Source organism: Capricornis sumatraensis, chromosome 1 (genome assembly GCF_032405125.1).
Source record: "Capricornis sumatraensis isolate serow.1 chromosome 1, serow.2, whole genome shotgun sequence".
Lineage (NCBI taxonomy): Eukaryota > Metazoa > Chordata > Mammalia > Artiodactyla > Bovidae > Capricornis > Capricornis sumatraensis.
Genome location: NC_091069.1, coordinates 159,862,693 through 159,879,975, shown reverse-complemented (window position 1 = coordinate 159,879,975; position 17,283 = coordinate 159,862,693). Strand labels below are relative to the sequence as shown.

General features: G+C 44.3%; 1 protein-coding gene and 1 pseudogene across 1 annotated transcript in view; both read left to right on the top strand.

Moving 5' to 3' along the window:
- Positions 1-1,112: 1,112 nt before the first annotated feature.
- Positions 1,113-17,283, top strand: part of MYH15 (myosin heavy chain 15) — a 157,057-nt gene continuing 140,886 nt past the window's right edge. Inside the window, exons 1-4 of the mRNA XM_068968346.1 lie at positions 1,113-1,200; positions 12,016-12,122; positions 15,193-15,336; positions 16,946-17,102. Of these exons, the coding sequence (XP_068824447.1) occupies positions 1,113-1,200; positions 12,016-12,122; positions 15,193-15,336; positions 16,946-17,102 (496 nt within the window). The remainder of the gene's footprint in view (positions 1,201-12,015; positions 12,123-15,192; positions 15,337-16,945; positions 17,103-17,283) is intronic.
- Positions 8,111-10,099, top strand: LOC138091532 (kinesin-like protein KIFC1 pseudogene; annotated as a pseudogene).

Here is a 17,283-nt window from a genome sequence, read left to right as displayed (position 1 = left end):
CAGGCTCCCCCATCCCTGGGATTCTCCAGGCAAGAACACTGGAGTGGGTTGCCATTTCCTTCTCCAATGCATGAAAGTGAAAAGTGAAAGTGAAGTCGCTCAGTCGTGTTCGACTCTTAGCGACCCCATGGACTGCAGCCCACCAGCTCCCTAAATGTCTACCAGCAGTTTCATGTACTGCCTGCTCCCAGACACTCACCTCTGCTGCAGTACTCACCTTTTTATTCCTTTATTCACTAATGCTGAGCTTGGTCTGAAAAACGTCCCTCTTTGCTGCCATGATCTGGCTACAATGCACTATCTTCCTGGGTGTACCTGGATACCTGCAAGCCTTTCCTCTACTCCTACAAGGGCCCTAGTGTCCATAACCCTCTGTTTCTCAGTCTCCTCCATCCCACCACCCACCAGGGTCAGAGCTCTGGGCTTCAGGGTTGCATGATGACTCTTATAGGCTGTGGGCATTTTTGTCTTTGTGGGTTCCTTCCTTCACAAAAAGTGCTAAAAATTGGATTTTACAACCGTGTTGGTTGATACAAAGACTGATTAATATAATCCAGGCTGGTTTCATCATTATATGTCATTAATATTATTTTCACATATTTCTTCTGCTGTTTTTTTTTAAACCATTTTAAAGTTTTTAATTTGTTATAATATTGTTTCCATTTTATGTTTCGGTTTTTTGGCCACAAAGCATGTGGGATCTTAGCTCCCTGACCAGAGGTCAAACCCACACCCCCTGCATTAGAAGGCAAAGTCTTAACCACTAGATCACCAGGGAAGTCCCTTTTTCTTCTGCTTTTAGAAGAAATTAAAATATTTTTGTGGCCCTCTAAAAGTATTGTGGACTCTAGGCATTGAACTTGCTGTGCCACCTGCATAAATGGATCCTGCTAGAGTAAGACTCTTTGTGTACAGCTTCATCATATACTTGAGACATGGCAGAAAGGTAGTTAAAAAGAAAACTCAACCCTTGATTGTCTGTCTATGGTGAATAATTTATCCCCTCAGTTCCTGATGCCTCCTTTCCCCTGGTTCCTTCCTTCTTCTGCAGAGTGAATCTTTTCGGCTCACTTTAAGGTCTCGGCCTGACTGGGAGGATCACTTTAAGAAGGATGGACCTGTCGGAGCTTGGCGAGGCCGCGGCCTTCCTCAGGATAAGCAAGGATGAGCTGCTTCTGCTTAAGGCCATGGCCTTCGATGGTAAGTCTTGCGGCAGCTGCTAGCTTCACTTTATTTTACTGCTTCTGGGTGGCAACTGAGATATCAGAGTGGAGGAGCTGTCATTTCTGGAGCCTAACTTATTTGCTTGGAGTGCAGTCTGTCTCTGTGAACCTCTGAGCAATTGAGGAGTTCAGGGTGTGGAGGGTAAAGATGGGGGTTTGTGAGGAAGAGCAGGAGGCCTGTGAGGCAGCCGAGACCCTGGTTCTGGTTGCTATGACAGGTTTTCTCTCTAAGGAAGCACTGTTACAACACAGTAGTAGATATAACAGTTACCTGAGTTAAATTCACCCATTCCAGTCCATTTTAGTTCACTGATTCCTAACATGTCGATGTTCACTCTTGCCATCCGTTTTACCACTTCAAATTTTGCCTTGATTCATGGACCTGAGATTCCAGGTTCCTATGCAATATTGCTCTTTATAGCATCTGGCTTTACTTCCATCACCAGTCACATCCACAACTGGGTGGTGTTTTTGCTTTGGCTCCTTCTCTTTGTTCTTTCTGGAGTTATTTATCCACTGATCTCCAGTAGCATGTTGGCCTCCTACCAACCTGGGGAGTTCATCTTTCAGTGTCCTATCTTTTTGCCTTTTCACGCTGTTCATGGGGTGCTCAAGGCAAGAATACTGAAGTGGTTTGCCATTCCCTTCTCCAGGGGACCATGTTTTGTCAGAACTCTCCACCATGACCCATCCATCTTGGGTGGCCCTTGGGCATGGCTCAGTTTCATTGAGTCAGACAAGTCTGTGGTCCATGTGATGAGTTTGGTTAGTTTTCTGTGACTGTGGTTTTCATTCTGTCTGCCCTCTGATGGCTAAGGATAAGAGGCTTATGGAAGTTTCCTGAAGGGAGAGACTGACTGTGGGGGAAACTGAATCTTGTTCTGATGGGAGGGGCTATGCTCAGTAAAACTTTAATCCAATTTTCTGTTGATGGCCAGGGCTGTGTTCCCTCATGTTGTTTGACCTAAGGCCAAAGTATGGTGGAGGTAATGGAGATAATAGAGACGGCCTTCAAAAGTTCCCATGCGTGCACTGCTGCACTCAGTGCCCCGACAGTGAAGCAGGCCACTGCCGACCCACACCTCTCTCCCAGAGACTCCTGGACACTCACGGGCAAGTCTGGGTCAGTCTCTTGTAGGGTCACTCCTCCTTTCTCCTGGATACTGGTGCACACACACAAAGTTTTGTTTGTGTCCTCCAAGAATCTGTTTCCCAAGTTGTGTGTAAGTTCTAAGCTCTATGGTGGGATTAATGGCAACCTCCTCCAAAAGGGCTTATGCCATACCCAGGTCTGCTACATCCAGAGCCCTTGCCACTGTGGCAGGCCACTGCTGATGCATACCTCTGCAGGAGACACTCAAAAACAGTGCTGGCTCAGTCTCTGTGGGGTCTCTGGGTCCTGTTGCACACAAGGTTTGTTTGATCCCTCTGAGCATCTCTGGCGGTTATGAGGTTTGATTCTAAATGTGATTTCCTCCCTCCTACCATCTTGCAGGGGCTTCTCATTTGCCCTTGGATGTAGGGTATCTTTTTTTTGGTAGGATCCAAAATTCTCCTGCCGATGGCTCTTCAGCAGCGAATTGTAATTTTGGAGTTCTCTCGGGAGAAGATGAGCGCACATCCTTCTACTCCACCATCTTATAGATGGGATGACAATTATATCTACTACTGTGGCAAGAATCCCTTAGAAGAAATGGAGTAGCCATCATAGTCAACAAGAGTCCAAAATGCAGTACTTGGATACAGTCTCAAAAACAACAAAATGATCTCTGTTCATTTCCAAGGCCAACTATTCAATATCACAGCAATCCAAGTCTATGGCCCAACCAGTAATGCTGAAGAAACTGAAGTTGAATGGTTCTATGAAGACCTACAAGACCTTCTAGAACTAACACCTGAAAAACATGTCCTTTTTATTATAGGGGACTGGCATGCAAAAGTAGAAAGTCAAGAGATACCTGGAGTAATAGGCAAATTTGGCTTTGGACTACAAAATGAAGCAGGTCAAAGGCTAATGGAGTTTTGCCAAAAGAACGCACTGGTCATAGCAAACACTCTCTTCCAACAACACAAAAGACTCTACACATGGACATCACCAGGTGATCAATACCGAAATCAGATTGATTATATTCTTTTCGGCCAAAGATGGAGAAGCTCTATACAGTCAGCAAAAACAAGACTGGGAACTGACTGTGGCTCAGATCATGAACTCCTTATTGCCAAATTCAGACTTAAATTGAACAAAGAATGGAAAACCACTAGACCATTCCGGCATGACCTAAATCAAATCCTTTATGATTATACAGTGAGAGTGACAAATAGATTCAAGGGGTAGTTTGATAGAGAGAGTGCCTGAAGAACTATGGACAGAGGTTCATGACATTGTACAGGAGGCAGTGATCAAGACCATCCTCAAAAAAAGAAATGTGAAAAGGCAAATTGTTCATCTGAAGAGGTCTTACAAATAGCTGAGAAAAGAAGAGAAGCTAAAGGCAAAGAAGAAAAGGAAAGATATACCCATTTGAATTCAAAGTTCCATAGAATAGCAAGGACAGATAAGAAAGCCATCCTCAGTGATCAGTGCAAAGAAACAGAGGAAAACAATAGAATGGGAAAGACTAGAGGTCTCTTCAAGAAAATTTGAAATATAAGGGAACATTTCATGCAATGATGGGCACAATAAAGGACAGAAATGGTATGGACCTAACAGAAGCAGAAGATATTAAGAAGAGGTGACAAGAATATACAGAAGAACTATACAAAAAAGATCTTCATGACCCAGATAACCACGATGGTGTGATCACTCACCTAGAGCCAGACATCCTGGAATGCAAAGTCAAGTGGGCCTTAGGAAACATCACTACGAACAAAGCTAGTGAAGGTGATGGCATTCCAGTTGAGCTATTTCAAATCCTAAAAGATGATGCTGTAAAAGTGCTGCACTCAATATGCCAGCAGATTTGGAAAACTCAGCAGAGGGCACAGGACTGGAAAAGGTCAGTTCTCATTCCAATCCCAAAAAAAGGCATTGCCAAAGAATGTTGAAACTACCACACAATTGTATTTATGTCAAACACTAGCAAAGCACTGCTCAAAATTCTCCAAGCCAGCTTCAACAGAACATGAACCATGAACTTCCAGATAGTCAAGTGGGATTTAGAAAAGGCAGAGGAACCAGAGATCAAATTGCCAACATCTGCTGAATCATCAAAAAAGCAAGAGAGTTCTAGAAAAACATCTACTTCTGCTTTATTGACTACACCAAAGCCTTTGACTGTATGGATGGATCACAACAAACTGTGGAAAATTCTGAAACAGATGGGAATACCAGACCACTTGACCTGCCTCCTGAGAAATCTATATGCAGGTCAATAAGCCAAAGTTAGAACTGGACATAGAACAACAGACTAGTTCCAAATTAGGAAAGGAGTACGTCAAGGCTATATATTGTAACCCTGCTTATTGAACTTATATGCAGAGTAAATTATGTGAAATACCAGGCTGGATGAAGACAAGCTGCAATCAAGCTTTGAAGGGAGAAATATCAGTAACCTCAGATATGCAGATGACACCACCCTTATGGCAGAAAGCAAAGAACTAAAAAGCCTCTTGATGAAAGTGAAAGAGGAGAGTTAAAAATTTGGCTTAAAACTCAACATTCAGAAAACTAAGATCATGGCATCTGGTCCCATCACTTCATGGCAAATAGATGGGGAAACAGTGGAAACAGTGTCAGACTTTATTTTGTGGGGCTCCAAAATCACTGCAGATGGTGATTGCAGCCATGAAATTAAAAGACGCTTACTCCTTGGAAAAAAAGCTATGACCAACCTAGACAGCATATTCAAAAGCAGAGACATTACTTTGCCAACAAAGGTCGGTCTAGTCAAAGCTAAGGTTTTTCCAGCGGTCATGTATGGATGTGAGAGTTGGACTATAAAGAAAGCTGAGCACCAAAGAATTGATGTTTTTGAACTGTGGTGTTGGAGGAGACACTTGAGAGTGCCTTGGACTAAGTAGAAATCAAACCAGTCGATCCTAAAGGAAATCAGACCTGGTTATTCATAGGAAGGACTGATGCTAAAGCTGAAGCTCCAATACTTTGACCACCTGATGTGAAGGACTGACTCATTGGAGAAGACCCTGATTCTGGGAAAGATTGAGGGTGGGAGGAGGAGGGGATGACAGAGGATGAGATGGTTGGATGGCATTACCGACTCGGCATGGACAGGGAAGCCTGGCATGCTGCAGTCCATGGGGTCACAAAGAATCAGACACGGCTAAGCTACTGAACTGAACTGATTACAACACAGATATGCCCAGGTGGGCCCTAGATAAAGCCTTTCTCAGAAGCCTCTTTGTGTGGTTAAATAGCAGGGTAAAGAGAGGGGCTGAGGTTAGACCTTAGGGGTTGGTGCACTGGGAAGAAGGATAAAGGAAGAGGCTCCAGGAAGGTGGGTGAGGCAGAAGTTGTCCTGGGCCCTCCTCAGGTTTTGCTGATGCTGGAACTTTGCCCCCTGGCTGTCTTCTAGATCAGGAGGGTCACTCAGCCAACACTAAACAGAAGATAATTGGGACACTTGCTCTCCCTGATGAATAATTTCTTGGTAGTTACAGCAAGAACAAAGGTTAATGAGGATTTGTCCATAAGATAAAGGCTGAGTACTACATTAAAATCTCTAAATGTTACATCCCCACCCCCCGCCGCCTTTCTTGACATGTCTGGGTTACATGGTCGTCTTCTGAATTTTGGTTATTTGGAGATTTAGAGTCAGATTCAGAGTGTGATCCAGCATCAAGACACTTATATATCTCAATTCAAAAAAAAAAGTGTTCATCAGTGCAGCATAAACCCTGACTGAGAGTCATTCTAGTACTCTGAATTAGTCAACATTAGAGTTTAATATAACCAATTATAATTCAAGCCAGTTAGGCAGGATATTCTATTTCCATCATAGACCAGTCCTGGATCAGTTCCCAGTTTCCAGTCATTGGGTTTCATTTCTGTGATTGGATTTACAGGAGCTAATTATAATCCATCAAATCATATACAATAACAGAACTACCCCTGAGGTCAGAAGTGGTCATGCAGAAGCTCATCACAGGTAGTTAGATAATGAGGGACAAGATCCTAGTAGTGCCAGGAGAAAATCAAAATGCCAAAGCATCTGAGATAACTGGATGATACAATTTAGAATCAGCACAGTAAAAATTACTTAAAATATCACAGTCCACACAATTTCTAACTAATTTTTTTTGGGGGGCAGGGGGGTCAAACAATCCTTTCTCATAGAAATGCACTGGAAGCACAAAGAGAGTCAGCAGAAGTTTTCCATCCCCTTGGACCAGTAGACAATGGAGTATGCTTTTTGAACTCAGGCCAAATGGAAGCAGTATGATAAGAGTATTTGCCAAGTAGGGCTTACCTGGTGACTCAGACAGTAAAGAATCTTCCTGCAATGCAGGAGACCTGGTACTCCACCCCTGGGTCAGGAAGATCCCTGGAGAAGGAAATGGCAACCCAGTCCAATATACTTGCCTGGAGAATTCTATGGACAGAGGAGCCTGGCAGGCTACAGTCTATGGGATCACAAAGAGTCAGACACAACTGAGCAACTAACACTTTCAATTTGCTTTCAATTCCCTGTCCTTGATTCTTTCTGGCAGTCTAATTAGAGCAAATCACTTTACCTTACTGAGCCTCAGTTTCCTCATCTTTAAAATGGGACCATCTGCTTTCTCTGCCTACCTTCCTCCATGAGGATCAAATAAAGACAATAATGTGAAAAACAAACACAACACATTATTATAATACCTGGGAAAGAAAGCCGGAATCACTGGCTATCAGGGAGGAAGTGTGCTTTCAGAAATAGAAACAAAACACCATTTCAAGGTAAAGGCAAGTGATTTTTATAGAAAAAATAAACTATTTAAATAACTTCAAAACTAAATATAGTGCTACTCCAATTTTAATCAGTATCATAGAAAACAGACTTGAAAAGAATGCTTCAGGTAGATAACAGTTGTTATCTCTGAGTTCCATTATGGATGATTCTTTAATTTCTTTTTCTTGATACAGTTCTCTACTTTTAAAGCTTTTTTGCAATACACATATGTTCCCTTTATCTTGGAAAAGGTATTTAATCATCTAAAAATATGAAATCATAGAGATAAAACTCCTGAGTGTTCAGATGAGAAAACTAACGCTCAAAGAGTTGAGACCATTGTCTTACATATTTTTAAGCCAGGCCTAAAATCCAGGCAGCCTGAATCAAAGCCATTGCCCTCTGTTTCCATCCTTGCAATTATTCATGAGAATGCAAAGAAAAGTTGACTGAGTTCATTTACTTCATCTTCAAAACCATCCCGCCCTGAGACTGGGTCTTGGGTAGTTAAGTGCTTCTGAAAATTCTTCTCTTCCACAGTTTCCAGGGCTGATAAAAGAAAGAACTAATCAAGAGGCTGATAAAAGAAAGAACTAATCATGAACCTTATTTTTGAGGGAAAAATTGGAGGGAAAAAAGCCCAGCATATAAGACAGAGGAAGAACGTTTTAGTGGAAAAGCTCTGACTTGGGAGGTAAATGATCTAATTTCTACAGTCGTTATTTTAATGACTGCCACTAATTATCTATGTGACTGTGGACAACTTCCTTAATCTCTTTTCCTAGGTTCTTTTTCTAATAAATAACAAAAGGAAAATCTGTGCCAGATGGTACCCCTGTTTCTTTCAAGTAATAACACTTGGTTTATAAACACAGGCGGGGCAGGCAGCTCAGGAGCACGGAGTGTGCATACTCTTGTGTTGCGAGCGCTCAAGCGAACGTGGCTCCTGGGAGCCCTGGCTCTGTGTCCTCTTCATTGCGCTTGCCCAATGTGAGTGGCACTAAGCTGGACATGGAGCCGCAGCAGAGGTCCCCATTGGTGGAAGTGAAGGGGAGCGTAGAGCTGAAGAGACCCCCGCCCAAGGCCACTTCCTGGCTGTCTCTCTTGGGAGGCAGGCTGAAGAGGAGGCCTGACCAGATGGAGGCGGCCTTGAAGCCTGAGAAGAAAATAATAGGAGGCCTGGGCACTGGAGTGGCCACAACCCACCCCAGAGCAGCAGCCCTCACCTCTGTGCCACAGACATAAGGCCAGACCGCAGTGCCCAAAGCTCCCAAGAAGCCAGGACCCTGATGTTCCACAGCTGTTGCCACAGTGCTGAAGACTCAGAAGCCAGGTCCTGTTGTTCTTGCCCAGAAGCCTAGAACAACAGCTGCCCCTCCCATGGTGGAAGGGAAGAAACCCAAATGTCTGGTCTGGGACTCAAATGGACAGTTATGTGACCTCAACACAGAGCTGAAATGCTATGGTGAGAGGAAGCAGATGTTGGACCAGGAGAACCAACAGCTGTGGGACCAGGTCAGAGAGGCCCAGCAACAGGCCTTGGCCCTGGAGGCAGAGTCCAGGACACTGGAGTTGACCGGGTGTGGGCCCAGGCTGAGCAGGCCAATGGGAGTTGGGGAACCTGAGTGCCTGGGTCCTGGAGCTGGAAAGGTGGCTGGGCACAAAGGAGGACTTAGTGCAAGGGCTCCAGAAGGAACATCTCAGATGGTCGGAGGAGTGGAGGTGACTGGCTGCCTGGCTGGAAGAGCGGAAGAGGAGCCTGCAGACCTCAGAAGCTTCCCTGTTGGACAGCCAAGTGGAGGTGGCATCTCTGTGCCGGAAGGCTGCAGTCTGGGAGGCCCCACTGGCTGAGCGGGAAAAATGTCTCCACGGGCTCAAGCCGGCGGTTACATAACCAACTGCAGGAACTCAAAGGCAACATCTGTGTGTTCTGCCGGGTCCGCCCCATCCTTCCAGGGGAGTCCACCCCAACCCCTGGCTTTCTCCAGTTTCCCTCTGGCCCCTGTGGGCCCTCTGACCCTCCAACCCGCCTCAGCCTCTCCTGGTCTGACGAGCAGTGTGGGACCCTGAATGGGGCACCAGCTGCCCCTACCCACCATGACTTCTCCTTTGACCAGGTTTTCCCACCAGGGAGTGGACAGGATGAAGTGTTTAAGGAAATTTCTATGCTTGTCCAGTCAGCCCTGGATGGCTTTCCAGTGTGCATCTTTGCCTATGGACAGACAGGCAGTGGTAAGACCTTCACCATGGGGGGTGGGCCTAGGGGAGACCCGCAGATGGAGGGGCTGATCCCTTGGGCCCTGTGGCACCTCTTTTCTGTGGCCCAGGAACTAAGTGGCCAGGGCTGGACCTACAGTTTTGTGGCAAGTTACTTAGATCTACAACGAGACTGTCTGAGACCTACTGGCCACTGGGACCCGGAAGGGCCAAGGAGGTGAATGTGTGATTCACCAGGCAGGGCCAGGCAGCGAGGAGCTTAATGTCACTGACATGTGCTATGTTCTGGTCTCCTGTGAGAGAGAGACTAGCCCACCAGAACTGGGCTGTTGCCCGTACAGTCCAGAAGGAGTGCTCCTCATGTATCACAGCGTGTTCCAGCTGCAGATCTCTGGGAAACATGCTGGCTGAGGCCTGCAGTGTGCAGCCCCCCTCAGCCTTGTGGACTTGGCTGGGAGTGAGCAGCTAGACCCTGGCTTATCCCTCAGCCCTGCGGAGCAGGAACACCTTTGGGAAATGCATGCCATTAACAGCAGCCTGTCCACGCTGGGGCTGGTCACCATGGCCTTGAGCAACAAGGAGTCCCATGGGCCTTACTGAAACAGCAAGCTCACCTACCTGCTTTAGAACTCTCTGGGCGGCAGTGCTAAGATGCTCATGTTTGTGAACATCTCTCCCCTAGAAGATAATGTCTCCAAGTCCCTCAACTCCCTACACTTTGCCTCCTAGGTGAACCAGTGTGTTATTGGTACTGCCCAGGTCAATAAGAAATGAAGATGGATCTAGATTTTGTGTGTGTGTGTGTGTATGTGTGAGACACATAGGGGGTGGGGTGGAGGGTGTTTTATTGGGAGAGAGCACTGAGACCTGGGTCTATCAAATAAAGAAGAGAATTTTAAAATACAGTACCTTTCCCTTAAATGCACACAATATATGCAAATGGTGCTTTTCAAAAACAAGCCTATTTTCATTAACACAGTTCAGTTCAGTTGCTCAGTCGTGTCCAACTCTTTGCGACCCCATGGACTGCAACATGCAAGGCCCCGTGTCCATCACCAATTCCCAGAGTTTACCCAAAATCATGTCCATTGAGTCGGTGATGCCATCTAACCATAAACACAACACAAAGCAAAATTAGTTTTTGCAAGAAGATCCAATGATAGATACAATTAAAGGCAGTATTTAAAATGCAAGCAAGTAGAAGCAAATCCAAAATCAACCAGGAAAACAAAAATTCTCTTGCCCAGCAGTTTGAGGGGTGAATTGGTTGTAATCAGGGAAATGAAAAGAGAGTACAGTGGAGGTTGTGACAGCAAGGAAGTAGGAAGCAGAGATTCTTTTCAGAGACAAACGTGATGGCAGAGGGGTGCATGCTGCCCAGTTTCAACTCTTTCTCACACACTCTATCCTCAGGTCCTACCGTTTATCTCTGGGGGGTTGTCTGGTGAAGCTGCCTGTCCTGCAGGAGTGAGGCTTCCCAGCTTTTGTGGTTCCTGGGTTGGGGAGTTGGGATGGAGTTGACACTACCCTCCAATGCCAAGGCTGCAGTGGTGCCTTCTCTATGCCTCCCACCACCATGGACTTGGATTTTCCTTCTTCCAGCCAAATGCTCTCCTTCCTCCCTCTCCCCGTCTACCTGAGCTTCTGATAAGACTCACTGGCATACATACACTATCATGTGTAAGATAGCTGGTGGGAAGGTGCTGTATAACACAGGCAGCTCAGTGCTCTGTGTTGACCTAGAGGGGTGTGATGGAGGGAGGGAGGGGATATATGTATACGTATAACTGATTCATGGTGTTGTATGGCAAAAACTAACACTACATTGTAAAGCAATTCTCCAATTAAAAATATAAAAACAAAAAATAAATAAAAAATAAAATCCATGAGTTAAAAAAGACTCACTTTCTTTTCAAAGTGCGTTTCTTATTCATCTTCCCTGGCTATCTGCCTCAGGTGGAAGAGGAGTTGAGAAGCATCTCAGTGAGGCCAAGAGAAGCTGCCTCAGCTGCTTGTAAGAATTCTGGCTTGTTTCACCCAGCGCCTCTTGTTGGTTAATCCCTTTATAGGGCTGCTTTGCTAACGTGTGAGACATGGAGTAGAGGAGGCAGAGAGAGAGAAAAATAATAATATATGGGGAAAATATGAATCAGTTAAGATGTATGACAGAAATAACTCATTCTCTCTCTTCAATCATCCCCTGCCTCCAATTCTACCATATAATAGTCTTTATTATTAATGCTTTCATTCCAAAATAAGGTCTAAAAAAACCCTGACAGACAGACATGCACAGTAACCTAAATTTTCACTTAGTAGTAACCAGACTTTTCTTGAGTGATGTTTTTTGGAGAGGAGCTAGAAAGGGTAAGAGCACCAGGCCAATCGCTCAGCACCTGGAGCTGTTAGTGGGAGGTAAATGCTGGGGATGGAGGGGTGGGCAATGGTTGGCACTTAACTGTCACGTAGCAAAATGTTTCCATTCTCCATTGGCTAACATATTTCTTTTCCTATACAGTCCTTAGGTGGGTTTATCTTCAGGATGGGCTTTCATGATTTTATCTAACTTTGCAATTTCCTATGTTGGTCAATAAGCACACCCCGGAAATGAGACCATGTCTGTCAGTATGAAACTGTCCAGTGTACATTTCCTATAAGAACTGTAGTTAGGAATCCATCTTTTTCCTCCATAGGGAAGAAAAAGTGCTGGATTCATGATGCGAAGAATGCTTATATTGAGGCTGAGATTAAAGGGAGTGGAGGTGATGGCAGACTACTTGTTGAGACAACAGACGGAAAGGTAAAGAAATCTTTATTTCATCCCTGGGGTGACTAAGTTAGCTGTTCAATAATTAAGTTTTGTTAATAACCTGGGGTAGGAGACACCACTGACCCACTTTAGAAAACTCATTCATCTTTAAGAAACTCCTCCACTTATTCTCAAAGATTTAATGGTAAACATTGAAGAATCAGAGTAAACCAATTGCTAGTGGTAAATCTCACTGATGCTAGCTAGCATGCGCAGCTTTCCCACTTTTTTCATCATATTTCAAGCTCTTTTTAAAAGTACCTCTTAGAATAAGTAATAACCTTAGGAAATATTTACTTTGAGTAAATACTGTCCTTCTTAGGAAATATGAAGCAAGCTATGTTAGTAGGATCAGGAAAGAGTGGGATAATTTGAATAAGAATAGAACAGTGTCAGAGGAGCCAAGAAATGGGCAAGGGTCAGTAATGTTAAATGCTAGAGAAAGAGATTTAGGGCTTGTGAAAAGCCTTGGACTTCAGAATCAGGAGGTCACCCATGACCTTTGAAAGAGGAACTTAGGTCAAATGTTGGGGCATAAGTTAGATGGTGATGCATCTTAGAGAGAATGTGTAGTGAGGCTGTAACAGTCCCCAGCCCCTTCGCCCTGTCACTTAGGCACTCAGAACCGCAGGCAATAGACAGCCCATTGAACAGACAGCCCATTCTCAGCACCTTTGTCAATATCATTGACCTCAGGTGCCTGCCAGCTCCATGGTGGAGAATTGGGCCTATTTCTGCTCTGACTCAATAAACATATCCTTTTGGATTTTACAGGTGATTTCCTGCCCATATGTAATTCTCCAGTCTCCTTCCAATTCTGCCCATTCCAACTCCATAACAGGCCACATCCTATAACAGACAGTTACAATCATTATCAAGAAAGTTTATCTTTTTCATACCCTTATCTTTGTATTTGGACAGTTTATGATTCAAAGTATCATCATTTGAAATGAAAAATTCTGGAGGCCACTCAAAAACTACCATTATGGTGTCTTAATATGCCTTCCTTGCAGTATCTGTACACTTAAAAAAATCACAAATTAGGTAGATTTTATATAACTAATTAATGGAATTAAGGGGAGAGCTTGGTCCTTATCAATAGGAACATACACATGTAGGCAAGGTTAAATTTAGAATGTCTTAAATAAGGAAACAGGAGGATTCAATTATTACCTCCGAATCTGTGTGTTGTCTTTGCACTTTCTTGTGTCTGGTTCAATTTTATTAGGCCTCCAGATGAGAAGTTTGTTCTTCGGAGTACATTTTTTAAAACTGCTATCTTTTAAAACAGTAGTTAAGGTGATTTATGCATATAATGGGGTTACAACTATGATAGAAATCATAGGAAGATCAGCATGAAAGCAGTAAATTAATAATGTAGAAAGAGGAGTCTAAAGGTAGGTGGTTTGGTTCACCATACAGTGGAAGTCTCATTCCCCCAGCCCCACTCTGCATCCCCCTGGCTCCAGGCTTCCTCCTCCTGATATTAGAAGTAACTACACTTCCAGTCACCTTTGGTCTTTGAAACATTCAGTTCAGTTCAGTCACTCAGTCGTGTCCAACTCTTTGTGAGCCCATGGACTGCAGCACACCAGGCCTCCCTGTCCATCACCAACTCCTGGGGTCTACTCAAACTCATGTCCATTGAGTTGATGGTGCCATCCAACCATCTCATCTTTGAAACATTAACAAAGGCAATAAAGCCAGTGGGTGGGCAGTAATACTTAAAGTTGGCATTGAAAGAAGAGAGAAAAATTGAATCAGAGGAGGAGGGGAGGTTTTTTATGTAAGAGACCTGATGATGTTCTACAGGAGAGAAGTTCATGAAATATGGAAATTGAAAGGGACTCAAAAGAAAAGGGGTTATTGTTTGAACAGTGCCAAAAAAGACTTAATAGGAATGAGATTTAAAAAAATATGAAAAGTGTGGGAGCCTTAGAAGAAGTATTACCAACTGGGATTAAATGGAGCAATTAGCTGATACCAATATGTATTAATCAAGGAAAAGGGGCTACAGGAAATAGGGTTAGAAAACTTATCAGAGTAACTCTAAGCAACAATTTGATAGTTGCAATGCATCACAATGCAATGTTAATCAAGGTATCAACACTTCTGAGTACCTTCTATGTCCTTAGCATTGTGATAAGAAGAAGAAACCATCAAGATCCCTTCTTCAGATGCTTATAATCTAGCTGAAAAGCATCTGAAGAAGGGATCTTGATGGTTTCTTCTTCTATAGTTATCAAAACCCTTATCACAATGCTAAGGACATTGAAGGTACTCAAGAAGTACCGATGGTATCGCTGGTGGTAAAGAATCTGTCTGCCAATGCAGGAGACATAAGAGACCTGGGTTCTATCCCTGGGTCAGGAAGATCCCCTGGAGAAGGGAATGGTAACCCACTCCATTATTTTTGCCTGGAGAATCCCATGGACAGAGGAGACTGGCAGGTTACAGTTCATAGGGTTGCAAAGAATTGGACATGACTGAAGCAACTTAGCATGCACACACAGCCAATTATTAAAACACAGACAAGAGTTAATAATATCAAGATAGTACAGGTTGTATATATGGTAAAAAGACTTAAGGATGGAAAAATAATGAGCTGGGGAAGTTGGGGAGGGCTTGAGGAAGAGAGTAGGTCTAAAGTAAGTCTGAAAGGCTGAGTCTGTCTGCTTGATCCATTACCCTAAATTCCTCCTTTTAGACATTCAGGATATGCTGAGACATCCAGGGAGGGGCTAGATCATGTGCAATATAATGTGAGTTATCTCAGGCGCCGTCAGTCAGTGGGGAGCCGCAGAATCAGGGCGATGCAATTTAGAACATTTTGATTCAACCAAAGCCCTTTTAAAGACTTTGTCTTTGGGCAAAGAGAGAACATGAGTAGGAGGAACACCTGTTTCTTGGAAGAAACAGGTTGGCTTAACTTCCTTGGGCTCCATCCTCTGATGAGGCATCTTTTTCTTAACTCTTTGAATATTCTTCCCAATGCCTGGTAAAAATGAATGCGCACAGAAGCAGTAGGGGAATATATCTTATATTTTTCTCCTCTGTGCAGCATCTGAGTGTCAAGGAGGATGAAATTCAGCAGATGAATCCTCCAGAGTTTGAAATGATTGAAGACATGGCAACACTGACTCACCTCAATGAAGCATCTGTGCTGCATGCCCTGAGGAGGCGCTATGACCATTGGATGATCTATGTACGTGTATGTACCTCTCTGCTGACAGCATGCTGGCATCATATTGGTGATGTCCCAGCCCTCTCTTAGGTGAAAAAAGATACTGAGTTTAAGCATACTCATATAAGGATAATCTTTGCAAAATGCCCACTGGGGAGGGACCTTACCTTTTTCCAGTTTTATTTTGTCAGTATACATGTATCCCTTTCCACAGATATTTATCCTAAAGTAAAGGCCCAAGGCTTAGAGAGTGATAGACCAGTAACTTTTAAATTCCAACTTGGTCTCTTACTAGTTATTATTATTTTTAAAGTATTTATTTATTTAGGTTGTGCTGGGTCTCAGTTGCAGCACGTAAACAATTAGTTGCGGCATGCAAACTTTTAGCTGCCACATGTGGGATCTAGTTCCCTGACCAAGAATCTAACCTGGGCCCCCAGCATTGGGAGTGCAGAGTTGTAGCCACTGGACCATCAGGGAAGTCCCTAGTTATTTCTTCTTGGAGTGACCTTATCAGTAGTGTGGGACAGTAAAGCCTGTCTCTTCATGGTAGCTTGAAGGATAAAACAAAGAATGTAGGTAAAACATGTAGTTCAGTGCCTGTTATCTAGTTAGTGCTCAATAAATGGAATGATTTTTTCCCCCATCATCATTGAATTGGGGAGGATTCATTGCTCAGCTCCTTTAATTCACTCAGGACGCATCCAGCCAAAGCAACACTGAGTGGATTAGGCAAAGATAAAGGCTTTTGGGACCCATTACTGTGGAAGCCTAGCCATGCGACTGGCTTACTCCCGGGCACTCTGATTTGCTGCATGACTGTCTTCGTTTCCCTGAGATGCTGTAACAAAATCACCGCCAACAGAGTGGCTTAAAACAAAGGAAATTTATTCTGTCCTAATGCTAGAGGCCAGAGTCCAAGATCAGATAAACAGATCTGAGGCTCTCGCACTCCCGCCAGACCCTCAAGGGGAGAACCAGTCCTCACCTGTACTGGTTTTGGGTAGCAAGTGGCTGCATCACTCCAGTCTCTGCCCCCCGTCTCCACGTTGCCTTCTCCTCTGTGTGTCTCTTATGAGGTCTTTAGCTGTTGGATCAACCAGATATCATCTTGAGATCTTGCCTCAATTATACCTGCAAAGATCCTTTTTCCAAATAAGATCAAATTTTCTGGTGATTAGGATGTGGACATACCCTTTGGGGAGCCACAATGCAACCACTGCTGTGAGTGACCCACCTGAGCTATTCCCCTCAGGGCCTAAAGCGTCACGTTCCTAACCCTGCTGAGACACAGATTCCCTTCAGGCCTCAAGGCCTGAGAGTGGGTTCCTCAAATCAGCAGTCCTGCTGTCAGCATCCTCCTTGTCTTTGAAAGGCCTGTGTGTGTGTCAGACAAGTTCGTGGTTGACAGCTCTCCCAGGGAAGAGGTAATCCCAGGTCCCCTGTTACTCTAACCTGGTTCTGTCTCTTTCTGTTCGAAGTCCCTTCTCTGTAAGAATCCAAAAGCCCTTTTCCTCTTCGTTCCTTTGTAAGTAAATATTCAAGTGAATGTTACCCGACAGTGAAAGAGCTGACAAGCCTGCAAGTATCCCTAACCTATCTTCAGAAATCTCTTCTGATCTTCCATCAGACATATTCAGGGCTCTCCTGTGTGAGCATCAACCCTCACAAGCAGCTTCCAGTGTATCACAAAGCAGTGGCGGCAGCCTATAAAGGCAGGAGGCGATCAGACGCTCCCCCTCACATCTTCGCTGTGGCCAGTAATGCCTTTCAGGATATGCTTCACAGTAAGTGTCTGCCCTACAAAATGAAGGGTAAAAATATCTGATCTAGTTTTTGTCCACGTCGCTAAGAGGCAGGTAGGCATTGTGAACGGAGCATGGCCTTTACAGCTGCCTCGTCACTTGAAGCCCTGTTTCCTTCCAGATGAAACATGGGCAAAATAGGGCCTACCTCCTAGGGTTATGG